This window comes from Crassostrea angulata, chromosome 4 (assembly GCF_025612915.1).
Source record: "Crassostrea angulata isolate pt1a10 chromosome 4, ASM2561291v2, whole genome shotgun sequence".
In the NCBI taxonomy this organism is placed as follows: domain Eukaryota; kingdom Metazoa; phylum Mollusca; class Bivalvia; order Ostreida; family Ostreidae; genus Magallana; species Magallana angulata.
The window spans coordinates 33,706,536-33,732,006 of record NC_069114.1 but is presented as its reverse complement, the minus strand read 5'-3'; the positions used below and the strand labels follow the sequence as shown (position 1 = coordinate 33,732,006).

The window sequence follows — 25,471 nt, the reverse complement described above, 5'->3', positions numbered from 1 at the left end:
TTGAACCTAATACTGAGCATGAACCTGTAGATATGTTAAAGAGTGTTTTATATTTGAAACATTTGCAAAAACTCTTTATTAGCTTTACTTTTTTAAAACAAAGTAATGGTAATGGTAATGCATTACTTTACTCATGTAATGGTAATGTAATGCATTACTTCAAGAAAATCAAGTAATGGTAATGGTAATTTAATGCCCAAATTCATGAAGTAATGGTAATGTAATGCATTACTTTACAATGTAATTCGCCCTAAGCCTGGATATGAGTAACTTAAATTTTGTTGCTGGGGGTCTAGCAAACAAGATAAGAGAATGGAAGAAGATTACTTCAGATTCATGGATTCTTAATACAATATTAGGTTACAAAATTGAGTTTGATGAACTTCCTTTTCAAAACAAAATTCCTGTTCCTATCAAATTTAATGAAAAACAAACGGATATAGTAGATCAAGATGTCATAGATTTCCTGAATAAAATGCAATAAGTTTAAGCAATTTTAAAGAAAATCAATTCATTTCTAATATTTTTTTCAGTGGAAAAGATAATTTGCAAATAAAGACCGGTGGTGAGTTAAATGAAATCAAATGAATTTATTACATATCACCATTTGAAGATGGAAACTGTAGATGGAGTTTTATCTTCAATAAAAAGAAACTCATTTTTTGTCAGTACAATTGATTTTAAGTATGCTTATTTGTCAGTACCCATTTATAAAAATGACAGAAAGTATTTAAAAAAAAATTCTGGAAAGGAGCTCTTGATCAATGCAATGCACTTATTTTTGGTTTGGAATCAGCTCCAAGAGTTTTAACAAAATGATGAAGCCCATTATCGCTTTTATACGACAGCAATGAATATCAAATTATCATACTGATAACTCGTTGATTGAGGCTAATCATTTTGCTAAATGAGAACGTAATATCAAATATTTAGTTAATTTGTTAGAAAACATAGGATTTGTTGTTAACCAAGAAAAATCGGTTTTAATACCATCTCAAGAAATATCATTATTTGGATCATATTTCAGATTCAAATTCAAATTCAATTTGTCAAATTCAAGGTATTCAAATTCAACAGAAAAAGTTGAGAAAATCATTTCTTATTGTACATGTAAATTACTTTTAAACAAAAAAGTATGTTTTATTAGGGGAGTTGCAAGACTAATAGGATAATTTACTTCAAGCAAAACATATATTGTTTAGATAATACAACCAATTTGTAATCAGTTAATTAATTATTTATCAGAATTTGCCGAAAATAATTATTCATACAACCCTACTAATGCATACAAAGCTGCAATAACTCTGACACGTTTGGTCACCGGAAATTTTTCTTTCAATCAAAATCCTCTGCTGATACGATTTATAAAAGATGTACTTTTAGAAAAATTGACCGAAACCAAAGTATACCCCACCATGGGATGTTGGTAAAGTTTTGACCTATTTAAGATCTCTTTACCCATTTGAGAATTTAGATTTGAAAAGTTTGACCATTTTGACTATGTCACAGGCATCACCGAGAGTTTTGACTATGTACAGCACAAAGGGTCAGACATTAATACATGTATCATTGAATATTATAAATATGTGTGACCATGGTGAATATGTGGTGTTTACCATTTCTGCTCACAAAAAACTTCTAGACCAGGTCATGATATGAAAAAAGTATTTCTACCTCAGCAGCTTTTGCTAGAGGTGTGCAACGGAAGAACATTTTAGAAACTGCAAATCGGGCAAAATCATTTTATACATCTTATAAAATAGAACTCAGAATCATTTATTCTGATACTATCTTAAGCTAATCTTAGAAATGATTTTCTCTTAGAAGCGGTTTGACTTTCATCGATGGACCAATTTTACGAGTACCCGGATACAGTTTAAGGATTATTTTTATGAATGCACAGGAGGAACATGGTCACTTAGACATTTTGTGCGTTAGTGTTAGTGAACTATGAACTGTATATACTGTGGTGTTTTCTTCATAATATCGATATATCAGGAGTAATTATTGCGTATTATTCAATTTGATCGATAAATGTGTCTTTTCTTTTCAAAATATTGTTATTCTATTTTCTCTCATTTTGTTGATGTTTTAAATTTGTTTTCTTAATTACTTTAAAGACTCTATTAAAAACAGAGTAAAGCCTGAAGGCTAAATGAGGGAAAATGGAACCCTCCTCCAAGAATCCTTAAGAATGTGAGTGATGAGGGTCATTTTCCGAATATGCAGTAAGGCAACAAGGGTTTAAATACCCCTCCATACATTTCTTTTAATGCTGAAAGAATTATTGTTAAAATCCCACCACTACACAACAATATAATTATAAAGGTTGCTTTGAAATGACTCGAAGTTGGGCCAGGTAATGCCTTATATAATTGTACCATTGGTGAATAGTATTCAGTAGTGATATATATAGCTTTTATTTTGATTTCTTTAAACAAGGTACACGTAGCCTTACGGCTTATTCGGAAAATGACCTTCATACATCACATCTTTAAAGATTTTTGGATGAGGGTTCCATTCTCGACTTCTTGTCTCTTTCTGGCAGGCCTCTCTAATAAAGAATCTACTTTCCTTGTAGCCATCCACTCATACCGTACCGATTAAATATTTGTGTTATTTGCCCTCTTGATTGATATACAAGTTACTGTTTTTTTTTAAATAATACCAAACATACTAAATTTGCTACATTTATTTGAACATTAAAAAAAAGATGCTAATACTGGGAAGATTAACTTTTTCTTGTCGTTTGTGAGTGAAGGTAATTAAAAATTAATTTAAATTATATACAAATAGGTCGTATATGCAATTAACTACAATCTGGTGAATATCAATCGTCAAATACAACAACAAGAAAACTCTTCATTTTTGATATTTGGTCAACAACTACATTTACAAATACATTTAAACAATAAATTCGGAAGAATAATCTTTTTTATACAATGTAGGCAGTGAAATTACAATTAAGACAAACAATGATTCCATTCACATGATATTAACATATTATTTGACTTATGTTAGTGCCTATCATCACACGCATCACAATACAAGATATTTACAGATACAACCTTCTTACATCAGCCAATGTTACAGTTAAACTGATCCAAACTCTTATCGATAAATTTAAATGGTTGAACCATTTTACCATAACCCCCCCCCCCCCCCCCCAAATATTACAAGTTGGCGAAAGTTATGATTTGGTTAAGAGGTATTTTAATATATATATATTCCTTCATCGTAGTTTTTGTTATAAATTCATTTCTTAATAAGATATAAAGTTATATAATATAAGTTTACGAAGGCGGAGCAATTAAAAATATGCGTATTAGCAAATACATGTGCTTCATTATAAACAAGGAGTACAATTCTCATCTATATGAAGTTGTCGAAACAGGCATACATGTAACATGTACAACACTTTTGAAGATGTTGGTTAAATCAAAGGATTTTTGAAAATGTTTGGAACCAATTAAACCGTATTATTTCATCCTAAATAAATGAATATAAAAAGCATACGAAATAAACAAAGTTACGCTTTGAAAGCTCAAAAACAACTACAACAGACTTGGAGTGAATTTAACTAACTGTCAATTTCTTTTACCAAGTCATGGGTGATTGGTCAATTGTACATTTTTGGTTTGATAGCTGGCCGCTGTCTTTCAAGTCGCCAAGAGTAATGAAGCAAAAAATATGTATGATTAGTGTGATGATCGTTGACTTTGACATTTTGTAGCGATCCCAATTATTAAATATGATATGATATTACTGGGTTTTTCTTTTTACCGGATATTGGAATGGATATTTTTATGAACAGGTGTAACACGTGTTTTTGTCTATTTTGATACCCGGAAGCTTACATATACACGTAATAATATCGTTATGCAAATATTAAGTAAACGATATATAAAAAAGGTACCAGGAAATTCCTTTTATTGTTGATGAAATCTGTCACGCAGTTTAATTGACACAATGCTGACAACAAAAATAGCTAACAAAATTAAATATTCATAAAAATGATGATCAAAATTTTACGGCTATCCCTATTGAACGCTCAATGTTTTTTATTTATGAATCGATAACTAATTCAATGGAATTGCAACATTGAAAAATAAAATAGTCGAAAGGGTTACAACTGAGGCCATGCGATAATGCATTCAACAGTTATCATAGTAACATTTTCTTAATGTGACCGTGATATTTTCTTCTAATGCACCTTCTTTATATTTTGTAAGTTTACGAGCCCACATTAGCCATGCATGCCACGTTGTAACTGCTCTATACCCGTTGTCGTCAGCGTTAGGACGTTATAGGATTCTGTTGCCAGATAATCATACATATCTTGAGAGGCTGTCAGATCATTTTCTAAAAAACGATTAACAAGAGAGATATATATTTGTGTAAGAATTTCTGAATAAACCATTTTTAAAATGATATGAATTTATTTTCGTCGTAAAAAAAACATAGTGTCTTAGAACATACCGATAAACTAACATGAAAAGTATGTGAAACTTTAAAAATTTTAGCTTACCATCCGTTTTTGACACATAACATCCCTCCGGAGTTTTTGGTTTTCTTTTTCTTATATAAGATGAGAGAAGAAATGATCAATTTCAATCACTAAAATATCATCAACTTTTAACTTATGAATTTATATACAATTTTTCTTAATAGTTTTTTTTTATTTTGTTATATTCGGTTGAAAATGTTCAAAACAAAATCATATACACATTAAAATATATCCTTTATTAATTCATTAATGAATTTATTCAATACCATTCTTAAGAATTTTTTTTGTACTTGATAAGACACTATTTTTGCTAATTTACCTTAAAATGCAAATGATTGCCACGCCAAAAGAAAAGCAGATGGCAAAACTTCCAGCTAAAGAAATGGAAATCGTTGGCCAGTGAACGAAATTTGATTAAAAAATATAATTTTATTATTTTGGTTCACTTCAGCGTAAAATTGTAAAATTGTTCATTGTAGACCAACAGAATAAAACTTTTTATTCGATAAATGATAAATTGTTTATGAATATCCAATAAATTGATAAAAATTGAAAAATTGAAAAAATTGAAATTAAATTGAAAAAAAATAAATTTCGTTGTACACAAAATATATATCATAAACGTCATATTCTATTCAGAAAATGGTACTACACTCGTTGATAACAAACAAATCAGATCATATTCATCTCATATTTTTTTTTACATTTTCTCGCAAAAGAAATTTGTTGATACACAAAAAATACTGTAAATACTTCTAAAATATAGTATCATACATTTGCCTTTTCTATGATCATATGTTGATCTTTTCATAAGTAAATTAACTATTGTGCACTTCTTTATCACGTTATAACTAAAAACATTTTAATTGTTTTTAAATACAAAAGAATCACATTTTTTTTTACAAAATGTCTACGCATTTAAAATAGCAAAAGAAGTACAAATTCTGAATGTGAGATAATTTAAAGTTTGTAATAAATGTTTTAAATTCTATATCTGGTTTCATTTATGAATGTAATTACAATCATACTTACTAGTCATCTTTAAGCATCCATTAATTTTATCACATGGACAACACAAACATTTCTCTCTGCAGAATCTCCCATAGAATTGGGGAGGGCAGTCTTCTGTGCAGTTATATCCGTAAGTACCAGCAGAACATTCTTGTCAAAGAATGAGAAAAATGGGATAAAAAAATATGTTATATGAATTTGAAAAAATATACTATTTTAAGTTTCAACCCCTGATATATTTTAAGCAATACCTTTGCAGGATTTTCCATCAAGTATGTAATTCTTGCAACACTCAATACGATTTCTAATATAAAACACAAATTAAACTGTTTATTACAATTTGAAAACAATTGAAGAAGAAGAAGAAGACAAAAATATTATAGTAAAAAATAATTTACTAACCCTTGAGAACCATTGGAACAGATTCCTGGCATTTGTTTTGTAAAGACTTTTGCAATAAGAGTCAGGAGAATAACTTTGAGCTTGTAACGCATGGCTTTAACTCAAATATGCAGTCAATCATTAACAGTGACACTTTAAAAAAAAAAAATCAAAGTAGATATATTAGGAAGGAAACAGGCCGAAAAGTTGCTTTATACAGGCGGAGGATTCAAACCGTAACGATGAATCAGTTTTTGGTTTTTTTTTTTGGGGGGGGGGTGTTTTGATTTTGAAAAAAACCCAATGCGTTTAACATCTTTGAAATGCTGTTCATCCAATTAACCTAAACGTGTGAAGGCAAAGCATATGAGATCATGATAGGCAAATGGATCTTTGGTAATTATACGTCGATGTAACGCATACTTAGCTTTAATTTCATACGAATTGTGCAAAGAAGAAAATAGTTTTCTTTATAATTTTACCGTAACTGATTCCTTACTGTAAATCAAAAACTATTTATGATTACATAGCTAGCTACACAGATGGTTGAAATATCAAGAATTTAAAGATAAAACCGAAAAAAATTAAGTTTGTTTTTGTTTTAGTTATTTAAAAACTGAAATCACAGTACCGAATAACAAAACTTACGTTGACTTTAAAAAAAACTCTAGAAACATGACAAGAATCATATTTCTTTCTTGATACGTTGTGTGACGCACATTTTGTCCATTAATTGAAACACCTTTTAAGGGAGTTGTTTACCCAGGGTTTGATTTCTCAAATTCGGATTGTTATACAGTTCAATGTCATGAGTGAAATTTGTTCTAAACACAAAAAGGATTCATGAAATGAATTATTATTGACATAACATTCGATATTTCTATCTTATTATGGAGTTAGGCTCAAACGAAAATAGACTTTTAGCTAAACAGAGTAAATTCGGACTAAATTTTGCAAATGTTGTTCTCCGCTAAAACATGTTTGGGAGTACTCTAATATTAAAAGATAAGATTTTATATTTTAGTCTAAATAATTTTGCATATTTTTTCGTTGTTTTTACCTCACTTATTCATTAAAATAATCGTATGGCACGAATTGCAAAAGTATTGAAAAATGCTTAAAAACAATAAAAGACACCATATCTCAAAATTTTGATCATTGACCTCATATAAATTTTATGCCAACAGAATAAGGTCAATATAAGAAGTTTACTACTATAAATGTTTTCGTAATATCATCATTCAATTTCTTTTAAAAAATTGGATAAAAAATGGGTAGGGATTTGAAAACTGATAGAGGAAATTTGGACTGGAATACTTTAAAAATTGTAGCTGAAATTTTAATGCTTAATTTTTATTTAGTGCCACTTCCATTCATAAACTCTATTTCATTTTTGAAAGTGTTTAATTCTTTGTAAATATTTTTACAATTAAGAAAATCTCAATCGTAGTGGAAAATTTTATGGAATTTTTCTTGATTTTTCAAAATATATTCAATGACCAATAACTCAGAAAGTAGGTCATTGACCTGCTTTTTTAAAAGAGAAAAATAACACTCCAATCAAAGGTCTATAGCATACAAAAGATGGCTTTTCATTATCATCAGTGGAAATTTTTTTCATTCTGAGTAAATGTCATCCTTAATATAAGCCTTTATATATAAGTATTTTAATAAAAGACATTAATAAATGTCTTTTGCATGGAAAATGATACTTTCACTTTATAATATTAATAACAAGTGCAGCAATATTTTTATAATAGTGGTATTGTACTATGCCCAAAAGGGATTCGAGTTAGTGTTTTATACTAAATGCCCTTCAGATCAAATACGAAACAAACCATGTACACCGGTGCATCGGTAACTCGAACCCCTTAATCTCTGTATAGTAAGTCTCGTTGGAACCACAAAGCTAAGCAGTTCGTTGAAAAAAAACCTATGTAATATCAACACTAAAAGACTAATTAATTTTGTCTGTATAAAAGGTAGATTTATGATACAAATAAAACAAATCCGGTTAATTTTGAGTAATAGAACATTGCTGAGGATCGGAGATCGTTGAAAATATACCCGAATATACAAATAATTGTAGGACATACAGTGAATCAGTGCAAAACAACACCGAGGACATTGATAGAACTACAGGCTAGCAGAACATCCTTGGTCTTTCGCTCATAAGGTTAAAACAGATATTGTGACCAAGCTTTATTTTAAAGGTAAAACCTTATATATAACTTTAGAATTGTATTAATGCTACAATTACCATTATTTTTAAAAGTAACAAAATAACAATCTGTGACATTTTTTCATTCTATTATTTGAATGTAGTTAGCACATAAGTATTTTGCCTTCTTATATTATGAGTCACATATTGTTTTCCGAATAAACGTTGAAATATAAATATTGAATTCTAGATTTCGAAAAAAAAAATTATCAATAAAATGATAAGCAAGACACCATTGTTTAGATTATTGTAATTTAAAATAAATCGGTCATAAAAAAATTCTCCACCCCATACAATTAATCTTTTTTTCTTAAATCACTTCAATTACAAAGAAAGACTAGTAAAAATTATTACGGAAATAGCATAAAGCATATTCTTCTATATATAACACAAGCTTATTTTTCCAGTTGTTGATAAAACTATTTGTCATAATTTTTTTTACAAATACATTACTTACTTACAGGTGATTAATCTCCATTTCTCGTTATTATCTTTGCCAAAATAGTTTAGCTAGAGGTTAATATTAAGAGTAAATACTAAATAATATTTCAAACTTAAACATTACTGAATGTGAACATATTGCATACAATATTTGTTTTATGATTGTTTGTCAAATTGAACATGTACATATGTAGTGTCTGAGCGAAGATATACATCAACGTATTTGAACAAATATACAAAAAATCATTAAAAAACTGACAGGGGATCAGATTCCAAGCTACTCTCACAATACAAAATGACATTTATATATTCATATGCTAATCTTGTAAATTTACAGAATATTAATATTTGTCAAAATATATACAACACATTAAGTAACTCGATAAATGACATTCAAACGTTAGGTGACTGTTATAATAACCCCAATTAATATTTTATTTATTACAAATTCTAGCCCAAAACGTGACCATGCCCTTTTAAAATAGAAATTCCTTATATCTAATTCCCTAATTTTTGATAAACAGGACTTCCTTATCGTGTAAAGATACAGAATTAATACATTGTATGGGGAAAAGGAAACACTATTGAGCATATGATGGGAGTACCGGGCTATTTACCATTGAATAACGAATATCCTTATCAAGACCTAATTAAGCCGATTTTTTAAAACTAATAAGGTTTTAGAAATTAACGTTTTTATTTTGATAATAAAATACTTCATGTCCCCACTTCTTCTTACTCTACCACTTTTTTTTTATTTCTTTAACATTAAACGCAATGCATTACTTGTAATAGGTATATAAAGGATATGAATGATTACATGTATTACATTTTCACTGGAACATTACCAAAAATTATAAATCTCTTAGCATATTAACAATTTATATTGATTTTTTTTTATTTTGTAAAAGGGGCTGTGCCAATTAATGATCTACAAGTAAGTGTGCTTTTGAGCAATGAAACATTTATGAGCTGATTTCTTTAAGAGAATGTATATATTGTCGTGTTTTAGGACAAAATGTGGAAGAGAGAGCATACAGGATTTTGACAGTTTGTTTTAAGATAAACATGAAGTAGGTTTAGTAACTTAATTCGAACGAAAAATGGAGATATATTTAGTCGTATATTTTTCAAAAATAGCAGTCAAATTGAAACAAGCAACGTCTAATTCAAATCATGCGACGAATATCTTAATGTTTACTAATCACTGGCATTGGCAAGTTTTTACATGTATTATATAATTTCTGTTGATTTAACAAAGCTGTACCTTAACCTTTTCCTTTCATTTGTGTCCTTCTGTTTAAAACTATTAAGTGTTCGAAATAAATCTTTCTGGTGTTTCATTTGCTCTCGTTTTATCAATCTTTTGGACTTAAGGTCATCTGTATTACTATTGTTTGATGCTGTTAATGTTGTTGCAGATACACTGTTTTCTGCTTTCATATAGTCATTTGTATTAAAATCATCTTTTTCATCCAGTGCCTTGAGTTTGAGAATATTATAACATCCATCCTTTGGGTCTATATGACCATATACATCTTGAACGTCTTCTGTTCTATTTGCTTTAGTCATAAAAAATAGGTCTTCATCATGACAACTGTAAATTGGATAAACTGTTTCTTTACCAGTTGTATTAGATGTTTCAACTCCACTTAACCTTTGCAATGGGTTATATCGAAGAATTTCGGGAAGATTACCATCATTTTGAGTATCTGTTGAAAAAAATAAGACATTTTGCAACACAAAAATAAAGAAATGATGTTAAAATACCTTTTGGGAATAATGAAAACAATTTTTACCGTGTTTAGTCAGCAAAAACGTCCTTGTGGTCGAGTTCCATCTGTTTACAAGATCAAGTATTGCATACATATAATATATTCATTAAAAGGTTTCTGCCTGTATTTTTGTACATTGTTATTTGTAAAAAAAAACAACAACTAACGGCAGATGTAAATACATGTATATAATAATGTGTTGATTGTTTCATTTGATAATGATACATGTAACAGGTGAAATTGTGAAGAATACAAAATGTATCAGATTGAAAATAATGTATAACTTTTATTGATAGTTATATACATGTAAAAAATATGACGTAATAATATGGTCACGTACCTGAATATACAAACAACGGTTAGGCATAACATGAAACAAATTGCAAAACAACCCGATGCCAGCGTTAACAATGTGAGCCAGTGATATGCCTTTGGACCCTCATCTTGTTCTAAGCGAAAATGGTAATAAAAATATCGCTTTGCAACAATGCAATAAAAATGCAATAATTTTTTTTACAATTTGAAAGTCACTAAATAATTTGATTATAATACATATTTTTATTGTCATAATGAAAATGCAAACAGCCACCGAGTTGTTATACAGGAATCCCGAATCTAGTTATTGACATCAATGCAATTAATTTAAAATACAAGTGACTGTGTATTATCGAAGACCATTAATAAAAAGACAGCGGAGTCGGGTAAAATATCATTTATCAAAAAAGGTAAAGGTACGTAATTTTAAGCTTACAATTTTACTGACTTCTTTTATTCACTAAATATAATTAAAACCTGCTACGCTTGTTATTATCATTGTCAAGTCAAATAGAATCAAGTATATCAATACCCGAAGTTGTACTGTACTTGTACCCATTATTTATATTTTGACATCCGTAGACTTTATCACATGGATCACAGGAACATCTCTCTCTACAGAGTCTTCCATAAAACCCTAAAGCACAATCCTCTGCACAATTTTCTCCTCGATATCCGGCCAAACATTCTAAATTTCAATGAGATGCAAAAATAAAACTGACGCTCTTCTGTGTTAATTAATTCCTTCATGTGAAAAGAATTCTTTGTGACTTACCTTGGCATGAGGTTCCGACTATTTGATAATTTGGACAACACACCAGAGGCTGTCTGAATTAAAATGGAAACTAAGATACTAATGGTTCCTAATTAAAGGAAAATATTGTTTATCACTGAGATACCTGAAAATAAATTAATTGATTTGCACTTACCCATTAGACGTATTTGAACATATTCCTGGATTAATATGTGATACACAAAAACTACGCATTGCCTTTAGAAGAGTTAGTACATACAAAATGCACATTGCAGATATTAGAATATTCATTCATTAGTAGTGTGAAACAACATTAAAAAATCTCGTTGACAGGGAACTTTATAAATTTTTATAAGGAAATTATTGTTTGTTTTATCTTGCATGTACGCCAGTATTTGTGAATGAAATATTATAATTAGTAAGCTTAGAAAACACTGACATTTTAAAGACCTGTACATGATTCAATCAGAATTATTTTCATTCTACTGGTGTTCATTGCCTCAATATGAAAGAGAATTACTTATAAAAATCCTGAATGTGAATCAAATTTCATTGTCTTTAATATAAGTTTATATTCACGTTTTCCATACATGAGCTATATATAAACGTTGTAAAATGCGTTGGCTATTCATCAATGCTGGAAAAGTAAACAGTTAACCTTTAAATAAATACGTTGTATCTTTTTAACTCACAATTAAAAGTTTGAAGTAAAGGAACTCGAAAATGGGCACGGCGCTCGTGATAAGTTCTTTTATCTAGCGTTGACACGAATCTTTGACCGTCAGAGAAACACTACACCAATTGCATTAGTTGCTCAACAATTGGTATTATTTCACCAATTAGCTTGCTTGTTTTCAACGATTTTCGACCTCGCTCATGAATAAACACATTTTTTGCACCCAAACTTTGATTTTTTCGATCAAATTTGTTTTCTTAACCTGTGGGTTCAAGATGTAAAGCCACGTGTTTTGAATTGAAACAGAATTTACTGTACAAATCTGTAGCACGTAATTCCGAATGGTTTGCAAACATTTCAAAGTTTTGAAAGTTTTATATTAAAAGAGGAATTAAAATAATTAATATAACTTTCTAGCTGTTTCGTATGGACATCAATTGTTAATATTTTCATTATTATTTACTACTATGTTCTTTTTCGAAATAGTGCTTTTAAATGACATATCTTTGCAATATAATAGGCTGGTTCTTTTAGTTGCAGTAAGTGTATTTTTACATGGTAGTGCTTTCAAATTATTAAAATGTAACATATTGGATACGTGTAATTACGCGGAAGCAAACCTTTGGATTTCACACTCTGCGTCAGGATTTACTTCCTCATAAATATGAATTTTAACAAGTATATACATGTAATGAACTATTGATCTGTCAGTTACATTTTATTTTTTAAAAAGTTCTTAAGCATTTTTCATGTTTCCATTATAATGTTTTATATCCATGGAACCTATATATGATTTTTAAAAATAAACGCAAGTAATCTTAAAATGCCTAATGTTTCCTTCTTGTAAAAGACTGAACGCATTGCTAAATGTTTGTGATAATAAAAAAAATCAGTCTACGAGGACATATGTTTTATTCCTACAGGGTAAACTAAAAGAGTTGAAAAAAACCCATCGACATCTTGCAAAGCAAAAGTTTTTGTACGACACAAACAAAAAGTCACATGTTTACCGTATCATAAAAAAATCTTTACTCATATAATAGTTACAAGATTGCACTTGATGAGGATACTAAGAATTTATGGTATAATTTAGTTTTAATAAATTTGAAAGTCGTGTCGTGTAGAGACCACGCAACGTTAAAGATATCACGTACTTCAAAACAATTCGAGCTTTTATTCTATCAATAAAATTTCCATTCAATCTTATTGTGTAAGGATTTTCAAACAAAAATATAATGATCGCTATAACTTTACCCAAACCATGTTGATTTTTTCCACCTGAACTGTTTATATCATTATGTGTATTTCTTGTTTCGACACACAAAATTACAGATTTTGTTGTTGCATTTTCCTAAAGACTACCTGGCAAAGAATGTAAGTAAGTGTGCTGATCTTATTTTTTCCCCAGTTGTTTTGATAACTAACACCCGAGGTATAAAAAACAATATTCGAATTTAAACTAAAAATTCATATATACTTTTCTTTTTCTAGAACATTTTCATCAGATACTAGTATCGAATTTTCAATCCTTAGCTATTCTTAATGACATCCTCATTTACATCATTCAGGAATTGAAAGCAAATGTAAGTGTATTCGATATGCACCGATAACACTAATACTCTAAATCGATAAATCAATAAAGTTTGTAGACATGCACTGAAAAAAGGGGTTTATGATAGACATAACTTCGAATCGCCTCAATAGTATTTATATATTTGTAAAATTCTTTATGTCGCTGTTTATCTAACTTCCTATAGTCCCTTGCAGGCATTGGCAGCTAGCTGCAAAACTAAGTCAACACAAGCTTTGAGTTCATAAGAACAACCATTTACAGCCAGTTGGTACATGAACGTGTTCTCATTTCCGACTTTTTGTCTGTTTTCGGTTGGTCTTTCAAAGAAACCCCTTTCCTTGCAGCTACTCACTCTGTACTGACCGAAATACTTATGTTCTTTTCTCTCGTATTTAATTGAAATAGCTGCGTGGCAATATTATCAAATAAAATTGCTATATCAGTTTTAGCTTTAGGTTCATTTGATAAAGAATGTTTATATTGAGCCCGATTTATTTGACCAAGTCCCATCTGTTTTTCTATTTAGCAAAAATTAGGAAGTGAATTTATTTTTCAAACTAATTTTGTTTATAAACAAATACATTTACAATACATTTATCTCATATATACATGTAGTCACATTGTTGGATATTTAAACAATCAAATTCAAACATGGATTTTTATGACACAATTTATTGTAACAATATCCCTGTAATTATATTACATGAAAAAGGATTGTTTACATTACATTCAACTTTAATTCCATGTTTCAAAATACATGTGAAAATACATCTTTGTAAACGTCTGCCTACTTTACATTTCAACTGATCCCAACCCTAATAAATAGTTAAGAATATTATTCTAAAAAATGATCCAAGTTTGGGAAATGCGTGATCATGATTTGGGTTGGAACAATTTTAGCTTTAATCATGTTAATCTATACGTTTAACTTCTTTGAAGATAATGCATCAAAGATAGATGGGAGGTTGAGATGTGAGCAGAAGAAAACCCAACAAGCTTTCGATTTTGATCTATGGGCATGAAATGATTTCAAATTACCTAATTTATCATATTATACGAATAATTCAATAGTTCAAAAACAAAAGATTCTCTTGTAATACAGTTTTTTGGTTTGTTATACCACTTTAATTCGTAGGAACACGTGAAATACAATAACAAACAATTTTTTTTTAGATGATAACATGCAAACCAAAATGGAACCCATACAGGACAAATCTGTATCACATTTTTTGTATGTTGTCTTTTGGAATGGTTCGGTTCAGCATGGAAGACAAAGACTTGTTTGTATTTTGTTTATATTTACAATATCATTAAAGTGATTAAATATTTACAATGATTGACATTATTACAAGAACTTTGAAATATGTATGAAAGCATTGTTTTTTTTTATATAAATGCAATAAATTTGCATTGGCTCTTAAGCTTCTTCAAATACCAATAATTGATGTTTGAATGGATACTGTAATAGACAAATGTAACAAGTGTTTTCTGTTCACTTAATACACGGGAGCTATTACATGATATTTATGTCATGAAGATTTTAAATACATGTATACAATATATTGTAAGCTCCTAGAATGATTGCTGTTTAGTTGATACACGTTTGGAAACAAAATCAGGTAACAAGTTTCAATATAATGACGAATAAATCCATGTTGAACATATTTTATTTTTTAATTCAAATAGCGATTATTTTTTCAGTAGGAAAGGGAAAAGAACAAAATCGTCCACAGACGCATCAACATTATGTTAGATAAATTGAATAAGTACATGTATTTTAATAAGGCGTATAAGTGAAGAGATGCATGCAAAGGCCAGGCGACAATGTATTCGAGAGTTTATCGTTACAATGTCCTTGATATGAGCTTGATATTTTTTTTCCGATGTACATTTTTTTTTTTACTTTTTATGGTTAAAAGCCATATATTTGCCATGTTGTGACTACTCTTTATCCGCTGTCGTCAGCTTGAGAACGTTATAGGATTCCTTTCTCAGATAATCATATACATTTTTAGAGGCTGTCAGATCCTTTTCTGAAATAGATTAAACCAAAATGATATATCTGTACGCAGCTTATACATAAACCTTTTTTTTTTAAATAAAATAAACTTCCTTTGGTTAAAAAAAACCCTTCAAAGACCATGTGGTATCAAAACATATACCGAAAATGGTGCTCTGGTGGCACATTGTGTTATCATAATCAAGTAAATGTTATGATTACCGTATTAAATACAATCTCAATAATTTAGTAGTGCATATCTTTTTTCAAAAGATGCTCTCCACTATTATTATATACATTAAGATCATTTTGTTGTTTCAGGTTTTGAGAAGATTTTTTTCTATCTATTTCTATGTAAAATCCCGATACCTAATTGGAGGCACATCCAACCCACGATGACTATGATTTGAAAAAAGCTTGAATCTTCACTACCTGAGGATTCTTTAACACAAGTTTCAGTTTTTAAGAAGACGATTTAAGATGGTATTGGACACCTACATGTTGTGACGTACTATTATTCGAAGTAAACAATAAAATCAAGTTTAATATTATGAATGGTTTTTTCCAGTTATTGTCACCTAGCTGCGTAACACAGTGGGTTAGAATTCCCATTACGAATCCCGCTGGGAATTTTAAACTGTTTACCTTTTCAAAAAAAAAAAAAAAAAATTGTGAAATATTGTTAAATTTGAAAAAAGTATTATATCAGTGAAAGTATTATAATTATAATATTATAATAATTATAATATAATGTTCTTCTACATTAATATTGACAAATGTCCCATACTGCCATAAAAATATGTTCTCTATTTATTCAAATAAAAAAAACCACCCCATTCAAACCCCGCTCTACCCCCTATGATTATGGTTTGAACAAGCTTGAACTCGCACTCCCTGAGGAGTAAGTACAGTTTAAAAATGAATTTACCTTGTAAATTTGACACAACGCATCCCCGAGTTACGGGCTTCCTTCTCCTTAGAAAAAAAGAAATCACGATAATTTACAGTTATAAGAGAAATATTTTCTTGACATTTACATACATAAACGAAAATTTACCGAATATTTTACAATTCATCTTTGGTTATAAAATCCGCTTTGATTAATTTAAAAGTAAAACAATGGAATGCAAAATGTGTTACCATTGGTTTTGAAAAGAATTGACAGATAAACATTTGAAACTTGATAATAAGACATATTTTCTACCTTGAAATACTAATCATTATGATGCAAAAGGTAAAACAAACGACAAAACTTCCAGTTAATGAAATGAAAATACTTGGCCAGTGAAATTGAACAGATTCAGTTCCATCCTCTGAATCACGTCTCACTGTAAAAAAAGGAAACAAACATTATAAGTCATTTAAGTTCAGCTGCGTTTAAACAAACTGCTACAGTCGACATGCAAAATAACCCTTTTTTCGGATTAATTATTTTATTAACTGTATAACGATTTGCCCAAAAAATGATCTTAGAATATACTTTATCTTCGAAAGGATATCAAATTCAAGTGTCAGAAAATATTCACTTTTTGATATTAACAAGCGATATATTTTTGTCAAATAAATTGAATGGATTATAGTTTTATCACATTCCCCCCCTCTCTCTCTCTCTCTCTCTCTCTCTCTCTCTCTCTCTCTCTCTCTCTCTCTCTCTCTCTCTCTCTCTCTCAAATATTCTCTAGAAAATTATTGTTGAATTAAAAAAAACATCATGAAAATCATTCAAACTTTCCTCATCTTTGCCTTTATCATATGGAAAGCCAAAGGGTTCAATATTCTATTGATGTAATTTTGTATTCGTGTTTGCTAAATGCGTAATTCGGTAAATATTGAGTTTTTAAAAAATTGTAAATTGTTATTTGTAAGACTTATTTGGTTTCGGTAAAAGGTAAATTCATTATCCGTTCGATGCAAGTTTGACATGTGTACGTGCATCATTAGTAATTGGTATTTCTAGACTTGTAAGGTAATATATCATTATGACGACAGGACTCAAACATTGTCTTTTCCAATAAGAAATGTTCTAGTTTAAATTCTGCAAGATTGCCATGCGATGCTGAATCAGTGGATTCATTGTCGCTTTCGAATAGCATTTGACATTTTATCAATTGTTATGAAATAATCTTAATTGAAAAAAATGTGTTTTTCTATTACCTCTATTCCAAAACAAGGTTACTATAAATATATAGCGAACAATTTCGTGAAACGTGATTAGTATAAGAGATAAAAAAAATTAGAATCAGTACTTCAAAATCAATTAAGTGTGAAGAATGAGATCGGTTTTACTGAATCTTAGTTAAACTGCGATTTGTTCGTTTTAAGGTATTAATTGTATAACGTACATTGTTGTGGCTATAATAAATGAATGATCTGATATTTTTGATCATGATAGTATTTGAAAAGTCATCAAATAAAAATGCTTAATCAAAGGAGTGTAATTTGCGAAATTTCTACCATTTTCAAATGACATTTTCCTTATTTAATTAACAATTTTATATTATTCATATTTCAGGGTAGCCTAGTTTTTTTTCTTTATAAAGTACTAAAACAATCAAAATAACAACAAGAAGGAGATGTTTAAGTGAAGTACGTCTACTTTTCCTTTTCAATGTAAACCAGAAAATTCTTAATGTTTCCTTGTCGTTGAAGGTTGAAAGCATCGCTAACTCTTGGTGAATAAAATAAGGCCATTAAGTCTACGAGGACATTTTCGTTTTTCCTACAGGATATACAAAGCACGTTGAATATAAAACGCGGAAATCTGGAAGAAATACCATCTGACACAAACATACATGTACAAGTAATACGCACGCCATGGAGATAAGAACTTTCAATTCTTTTTTCACAAGATATTTGCATTTTATTTCATTGCGTCTTATTATATCCATGTAATAGTATACTGATCGTTAAAGCTTTGCATGGTTATTAAATCAATTGTACCAGGTAATTTATTAATACAAAGTCTTACAGAAAGCTTAAAATTAGTTTGAAAGACAAAATCTTGTTAATGGATTTATTTTGACTGAAAACTTGCCTATGTCTCTCAAGTTAAATTGAGATATATTTGCTTAATATTCAACCGAAAATACACATGATTGCTACGCAAACGGCACCATTTCCACTTAAAGAAACACAAAAATTTGGCCAGTGAAATTGAATAAAATTACGTTTTGTTTCTGAATCATATCCTTTTTTAAGAACACGTGTTAGGCATGTGTTTTTTTATTCACTAATGTTTAAATATTTCTTTGTTATCTAATGGTCGACATTCAAAATAAACCCCGCCATCGAATATATTGATGATTTATTTAATAATTAGCAAATAAAATTAATTTTGCTTATGTTCTATTTATTCAAAAGGAAAACGAAATCATAATTTTTCGGACGAAAACATTTGCTCATGTATGGGGTTTACAATGAAAGTAAAAAAAATTAATGTGAGATAATTTAAATTACATAATTATTTTGAATATTTTATGTCATATTTTAAGACATGATTAATAACAATTGTCCTTACCTGTTTTGTTTAAGCATCCCGTGACCTTATCACATGGGTCACACGAACAATTCTCTTTGCAGAGTTGTCCATATGATCCTATTGGGCATTCTTCCTTGCAGTTTTCTCCGAAAGTTCCAGGAGTGCACGCTTGTTATGAAATACGATTATAAATTACATATAATCAAATCCATTATGACAACAACTATACTATCTTAAGTTAAAATACAGATTTCTAAATCATTACCCTGGCAAGTGTTTCCAACAAGTTTATAATTCCGGCAACACTCTATCGGATTCCTAGATTTAATACATGAATAAAACTGTTCACCACAAGATCAAACAAAACGGAAAAAATAAAAATAAAATACAATTTACTCACCCTTGAGAACCATAGGAACATATTCCTGGCTGTTGTTCGGTAAGGACATTTGAAATAAGTGTCAGAAGAGTTATTTTTGGGTCGCAACGCATGGCATCAACTCAAACACTCAGTCTATCATTGTGACTGACACACTTTTGTGGCAATAAATATATAAAGTAGTTAGGAAACAGGACGAAAATTTGTTTAAACCATCACGATGTACCACTTGTTTATTGTGTTTAGATTTGACATACGGTTTTACATTCTTAAAATACAGTTAATCTAATAAACGTATAAATATGAACAGATTGATTTTAATGATGAGCAAATACAACCACTCTACATGCGGTGTAACCAAGTTCCTAGATTTGCACAAAGTATATTCATATGTAAATAACTAATTTAAAGACTTTTATTAAAACTGATTGATTTTAGACTGTAAAAAAGACTATGTAGCATTAAAATTAAATTTCTTGTTTCGCATATGGTCAATTTAGGACCAAGTTAAAATTTAAAAAAAATGTGATATTTGGTGGGTTTTTTTACACCGATACCATACACAGAATGGTCAAAATGTTCTTGAACGTAAATTTAGAAATATATTAAAAAAATATTCTTGCTTGCATATGTATCTCGATACGGTGTGTGACGCAAAATCTTGTTTGCTATTTTTGAATTCTTGAAAGCTATTTTCAAATTTTTGGTAAAATATTTGATTTTGTTAAGCGTTGAAAATGATATATACGTTTATGTACAACTGCTGCAGTATTTTATAGTATTTATATCATTAATCAAGAATAATGAATCATCCAGTTAAAACAGAGGTTTTAAAGTATTACATGTTAAGCAGGAAAAATTGCATTGTGCAATGTTTTCCAAAAAGGGTTAAAAAAGGACACTATTTTATTAATTCTGTGATCTCAAAACTTAACACATTTTAGAGCTTATTTAATGAAAATAATAACAACGAAACAGTTTGGGAACCCTGTTTCTTTGTTTGAGTACCCATCAATAGGTGATGGACAATTCTTACTGAATATCTATTGTGTTTCTGTTGTTTTTGTATAAGTTAAGTTATTTTTACCAAGTAAATGACTGACTTTTGTAAACTTGATTCTAGATCTGACGATATGTTTATTAGTTCTTCTGTGTATTTTAAAACTCAGCTGTACCCTCTCAGGTGATGTGCCTCACGAGCTACAATGCACTTGATTTGCTGATTTAAAAACTGAATTTTGTTTCCTCCCTGAGCTTAAAGATAAATCAGACATACAAACATATTGTAAAAAACCTTTTAAACATGTACATGTAATTGTTTTGGCTGATATTAAGTTCATTCAAACAAATTTACTCATTTTTATACTTGTTTTTAGATATCAACTTCAATACAATCCACTACTTACCCCCTCCCATTCCACTCTTCATATTTTGGAAGAATCATTACTTAACCCAGTCAGGCAGTTCATAAAAACAAAGTCCGGTTAGACTCTGTCTAATATGATTTCAGAGGGAAGGCTGAACCTGATGAATACTCAGTATCTTTTATTTAGATAAGGTACATAGTTTGTGGGCTACAGTAAATAAATACATTTTGTTTATTTCTTCAAACCTTATCGGATTTGTTGCTTTTTAAGCACAGTGGTCATTTGGGGAAAAGGCTGAGACTTCACAGGGCACTATTCGCAGTAAATTAAAATTGCGCCTAGATATTTTTTTAGCTCCCCTTCTTCTACCCGGTCAGTAAAGGTGTCACTATAGTATTTAATTTTACTATTTATTCTTCCGAAAATTTATACGCCACCTTAGATATATGGTTAATTACAGTTACACATGCGCTCGAAAATGAAGCCCGCCCCCTTTCATTCTTGAAACGACACACATATAAGAAATTGAAAACTCTACTATTATTACAAGTGTTTGATACCACTAACACATTGTTTACATCTAATAAGTAAATCAGCAAATATCGCGGGCGGAAACTAAATAAATTCAATCTCAGTTACGTATCCGTGACCTTTGTTACGTACCATAGTAAATACTCACACTTAAGAGCATAACCTTGTAAGGCAGTAACCAACTCACTAAGAACCTAATCCAGAGTGCCAATAAAGAAACCAAGTCAATTCAGAACGTTAACCTAACCAAGTCTGGCAGGAACATTGCTAAATTAAATGAAAACCTACCCCAGTCGGGCAGACATGTTACTAAATCGATTACGAACCTAACCCAATCAGGCAGAAACCTTACCAAGTCAATTAGGAACCTAACCAAGTCAGGCAGAAATGTTACCAAGTCAATTAGAAACCTAACCAAGTCAGGCAGAAACATTATAATGTTATTTTAAGAACATAACCCGGCCAGGCAGAGACGTTACCAAGTCATTTTAGAACCTAACCCAGTCAGGCAGAAATGATACAAAGTCAATTAGGAACCTAAAACAGTCGGGCAAAAATGTTACCATTTAAAAGATAAAACCCTAACCCAATCTGGCAATTAAGAATCTAACCATGTCAGACAGAAACATAACCAAGGTAATTAAATCCCCAACCCAGTCAGGCAGAAACATTATCAATTCGAATAAGAACTATAACCCAGTCAGGCAGAACTCTTATCAAGTCAATTTTGAACCTAACCCAGTCAGGCAGAAACGTTACAAAGTCGAATTAGAACCTAACCCAGTCAGGCAGAAACATGTAGTCATTTAAGAACCTAATACAGTCAAGCAGAAACGTTACCAAGTCAATTAGGAACCTGCCTGACTGGGTTAGGTTCTAAATTGACTTGATAATGACTCTGCCAGACTGGGTTAAGTTCTAAACTAACTTGATAATAAGTCTGCCTGACTGGTTTAGGTTCTAAACAGACTTGATAAGGAGTCTGCCTGCTGGATTAGGGTCTAAACTACCAGCTGATTAATGAATCTGCCTGACTTGGTTAGCTTTTATACTTACCAATTAGTTATATATGAACCTGTCTACTGTCATATATAGAAGGACTTTTACGTATGGGATATTAAAAATTGATCTAGTAATTGAAGAACATCTCCCAAATTTTACCTGCAGTGATTGGAATGGCTTGGTTTTCATGTGCTGCATTATGATCCTATGCATATTTGTTCCTCAGAAGGTCTATAAAATCGAAGGGAAATGCATATATCTGTATATAAACATATGATGAAAGCCTTTAGTACAATAGACAGTAACCTAATTCCACGAGGAGACACATTAAGGACTCTGAAATACATTTTTTTCATAAATACAAATGTACTTCACCAAAACAATCACTGTAAACCAACTATTATTTGCGATAACCTTTTTTCGCGATTTACTCTAGATGTAGTTGTGACTAATTTTTGCAACCAAGCCTTTTTCACATTTGCTTTTGTATTACAACTATGGCAACTATTGGTCCGTAGCGAGAAATAGTTGCAACAATAAGATTCTTGCAAATGTTAAATTTCTCGAACATAAATAAAAGTTGATACACAGTTTTATCATGACAGACAGAATACATATTCATAGTCTAGATATGTTCATACATTTTTCTTTTAGGTTACCATAGACTTCACTGTCAACTGTTGAATTCTTAGTACTGTTCTTTTCCTATTTCTACATATGAAACATGAAAGGATCTGCAATGGAAAAAGATATGTATCTATACACAAACGCATGGCAGAGGTGAAAGCCTCTTAACATACGATAAACAGGAATTGAAATACATTCAATGGAGAAAAATTGACCAGCTGTGTAGTTCATTTCTTTGTAACATTTAAAAAAAAACAATTACCGAACTGCAACTCACATAAAATAATTCAACAACCCGACAGCCCTCCAACCCAAAAAAATGCTATTATTTAGGCTTTCTGATAAATCATATTGACAATGTCTTACAAACTGTTTATTATAAAACAAATGTTCTTACATATGTGATAGTGTCTATTATAGGTTCAATGCTGTACTGGCTGCAAATAGAACCAATTCACGCCAAGATTCATTTCTCGTCAGTAAATTGTTCATGTAATTACATCATTTTATCACCACATTAAACTATTTTACGAAAATGATGTAATAATACACTGGCAAGAAATGGCACTCGGTGAGAACTGGCCGCACGTCAATAACGCCTCTACTTAAGTACATGCACTAGAATGTTGGTTTGTGAACTCAATGGTCCTGGGTTCGAACCTAGTTGTAGTAATTCCACCTCTTCTATTACAAATGATAAACTATCTTTAAAAACAAACATGATATTTCACTTATACAGGTCTTACCGAGGGTGAAGAGTGTCTGAGATCTTCCACAGGTTTTTTTCCATAAAACCCGAGGCCCCAAGTCAAAATGGGAATAAAATACAACCAAGTACCAAATTTGGAATTATTTTGATTAGAACTGGTGGATATTAGATAAAAACTCTTTGTTTTATAAAGGAATTGGACAATGTTTTTGTCATTCCATACGGTTATTAAAAATGAAATATCAGGCCGAGCCAAATCTTTCAAATGAACCAAATTTACACCAGTACCTGAGTTCTCAATATTTGAAAGCCTGTAGTTATCTCAAATACCCAATAATCGCTTTACATACGTCCAATCCATCTGTCATATTTTGTACTTATCTATTCCTTATCATTTGTATTTTCAGTCCTTTTCTACGTTAAAGGACCGCGAACGATAGCATTGTCTAGCCGCCTAACTAAAAGTAATTTTTTGAAAATTGTCTAATTAAAGTTATTGTTTTATAATAATGTAAACATTTATGTATATTTTCATTAAATATAAATGATTTGGTCAAACAAAGAGCAATAACTTTGTATTTTGGGTTAAAATAGCTAATTTCATAAAAGAAAATAACGGAAAACGGAAAATGTTTTTTAAAACACCCCCCCCCCCCCGGTGAAACAAAAACTCCTTTTGAGGGGTTTTAATTATTGTTATTTAGCATATTTTTACCAAAGGGTTTGTTGTTTCACTGGGGAAGGGCATATATCTACAGACCACAATACATTCCCAAAAAAGGATTTTGCTTCGTAAATTTTCGAAAAATAATTAACAGATATGAATTAAAATGAAATTTTACTTTGATACATATCGTAAATATGTTTTTATGCACATATTGGCCGCTTAAAAATATGTTCCTCACTCATAGAGACCGATTTCAATGAAAAAATTTTAAGACCCCGCGTTAGCAAAACTTTGTTTAAAAATAAATAATTTGATTACAAATTTTATTTTTATAGAAATTGATTATGATTTGATTATACTTTTGAGTAGAAGACTTAGTTTTTGAATATCTGACAGCAATTCTGAAATATTTGGATGTAAAATGTAGGCGGGAAACGGACGTAGGCGTTCGCAGTTTTTCGGTACGCACGTTTGCAGTCGTTAGTCCGTCATTTCTTTTGCAAATTCGTAATCGGGCTTGTTATCACAGTTTTTGTATAACAAAAAAAAATCTATCGGATTTCGTTTTTTTTTTTTCGAATGCCTGGAAAATAAACTGATCTGAAGACCACATTTTTTCTATAAGAAATAATAAATAATCATACTAGACACAATAAAGTTAATGAACGTCTATCAATACCTTGAGTTCGTTGTATTTTGTCTTATTATCTTAAAAATATTCTTTGATAAGCATACAGATTAGAAATTGTATGTTCATATGAATTAAATTAATATATTGAGGTGTTTGAATTGTAATGCCTGCCTAGTGAAATCTTAAAAATTAATGATTTATATGAAAAATCAGTAGTGTTATTCATAACAATTATTCATTAAAAAGCCAGAACAAGAAGATCATTGTTTTTAATAATACCTAGATGATTTTATTTTAAATCGTTATACAAGATTATATATTTGTAATCGTGTTTTACAAAATTAACCATCCATGAATGACCTTATTTACATGTAGCTAGATAATTGCTTTTTCGTTGAAACATTTTTCTGATTATTAAAAGTAAACC

General features: G+C 30.1%; 3 protein-coding genes across 3 annotated transcripts; all 3 read right to left on the bottom strand.

Moving 5' to 3' along the window:
* Window positions 1–3,788: 3,788 nt before the first annotated feature.
* LOC128181323 (uncharacterized) lies at window positions 3,789–6,012 on the bottom strand. Its single transcript, XM_052849684.1, has 6 exons — window positions 5,921–6,012; window positions 5,770–5,822; window positions 5,543–5,668; window positions 4,827–4,920; window positions 4,529–4,578; window positions 3,789–4,362 (listed from the first exon to the last, which is right to left on the bottom strand). The coding sequence occupies exons 1-6, from the start codon at window positions 6,010–6,012 to the stop codon at window positions 4,247–4,249; spliced, it is 531 nt and encodes a 176-aa protein (XP_052705644.1). The 3' UTR covers window positions 3,789–4,246.
* Window positions 6,013–8,257: 2,245 nt separating this feature from the next.
* On the bottom strand, window positions 8,258–11,708 carry LOC128181320 (uncharacterized). The gene is made up of 6 exons (XM_052849681.1): window positions 11,581–11,708; window positions 11,427–11,479; window positions 11,184–11,339; window positions 10,677–10,785; window positions 10,361–10,401; window positions 8,258–10,273 (listed from the first exon to the last, which is right to left on the bottom strand). Exons 1-6 carry the CDS (start codon window positions 11,694–11,696, stop codon window positions 9,795–9,797), a joined length of 954 nt encoding a protein of 317 aa, XP_052705641.1. The 5' UTR covers window positions 11,697–11,708; the 3' UTR covers window positions 8,258–9,794.
* Window positions 11,709–14,220: 2,512 nt separating this feature from the next.
* Window positions 14,221–19,741, bottom strand: LOC128181325 (uncharacterized). Its single transcript, XM_052849686.1, has 6 exons — window positions 19,532–19,741; window positions 19,397–19,449; window positions 19,171–19,299; window positions 16,858–16,981; window positions 16,582–16,628; window positions 14,221–15,687 (listed from the first exon to the last, which is right to left on the bottom strand). The coding sequence occupies exons 1-6, from the start codon at window positions 19,621–19,623 to the stop codon at window positions 15,596–15,598; spliced, it is 537 nt and encodes a 178-aa protein (XP_052705646.1). The 5' UTR covers window positions 19,624–19,741; the 3' UTR covers window positions 14,221–15,595.
* Window positions 19,742–25,471: the final 5,730 nt, after the last annotated feature.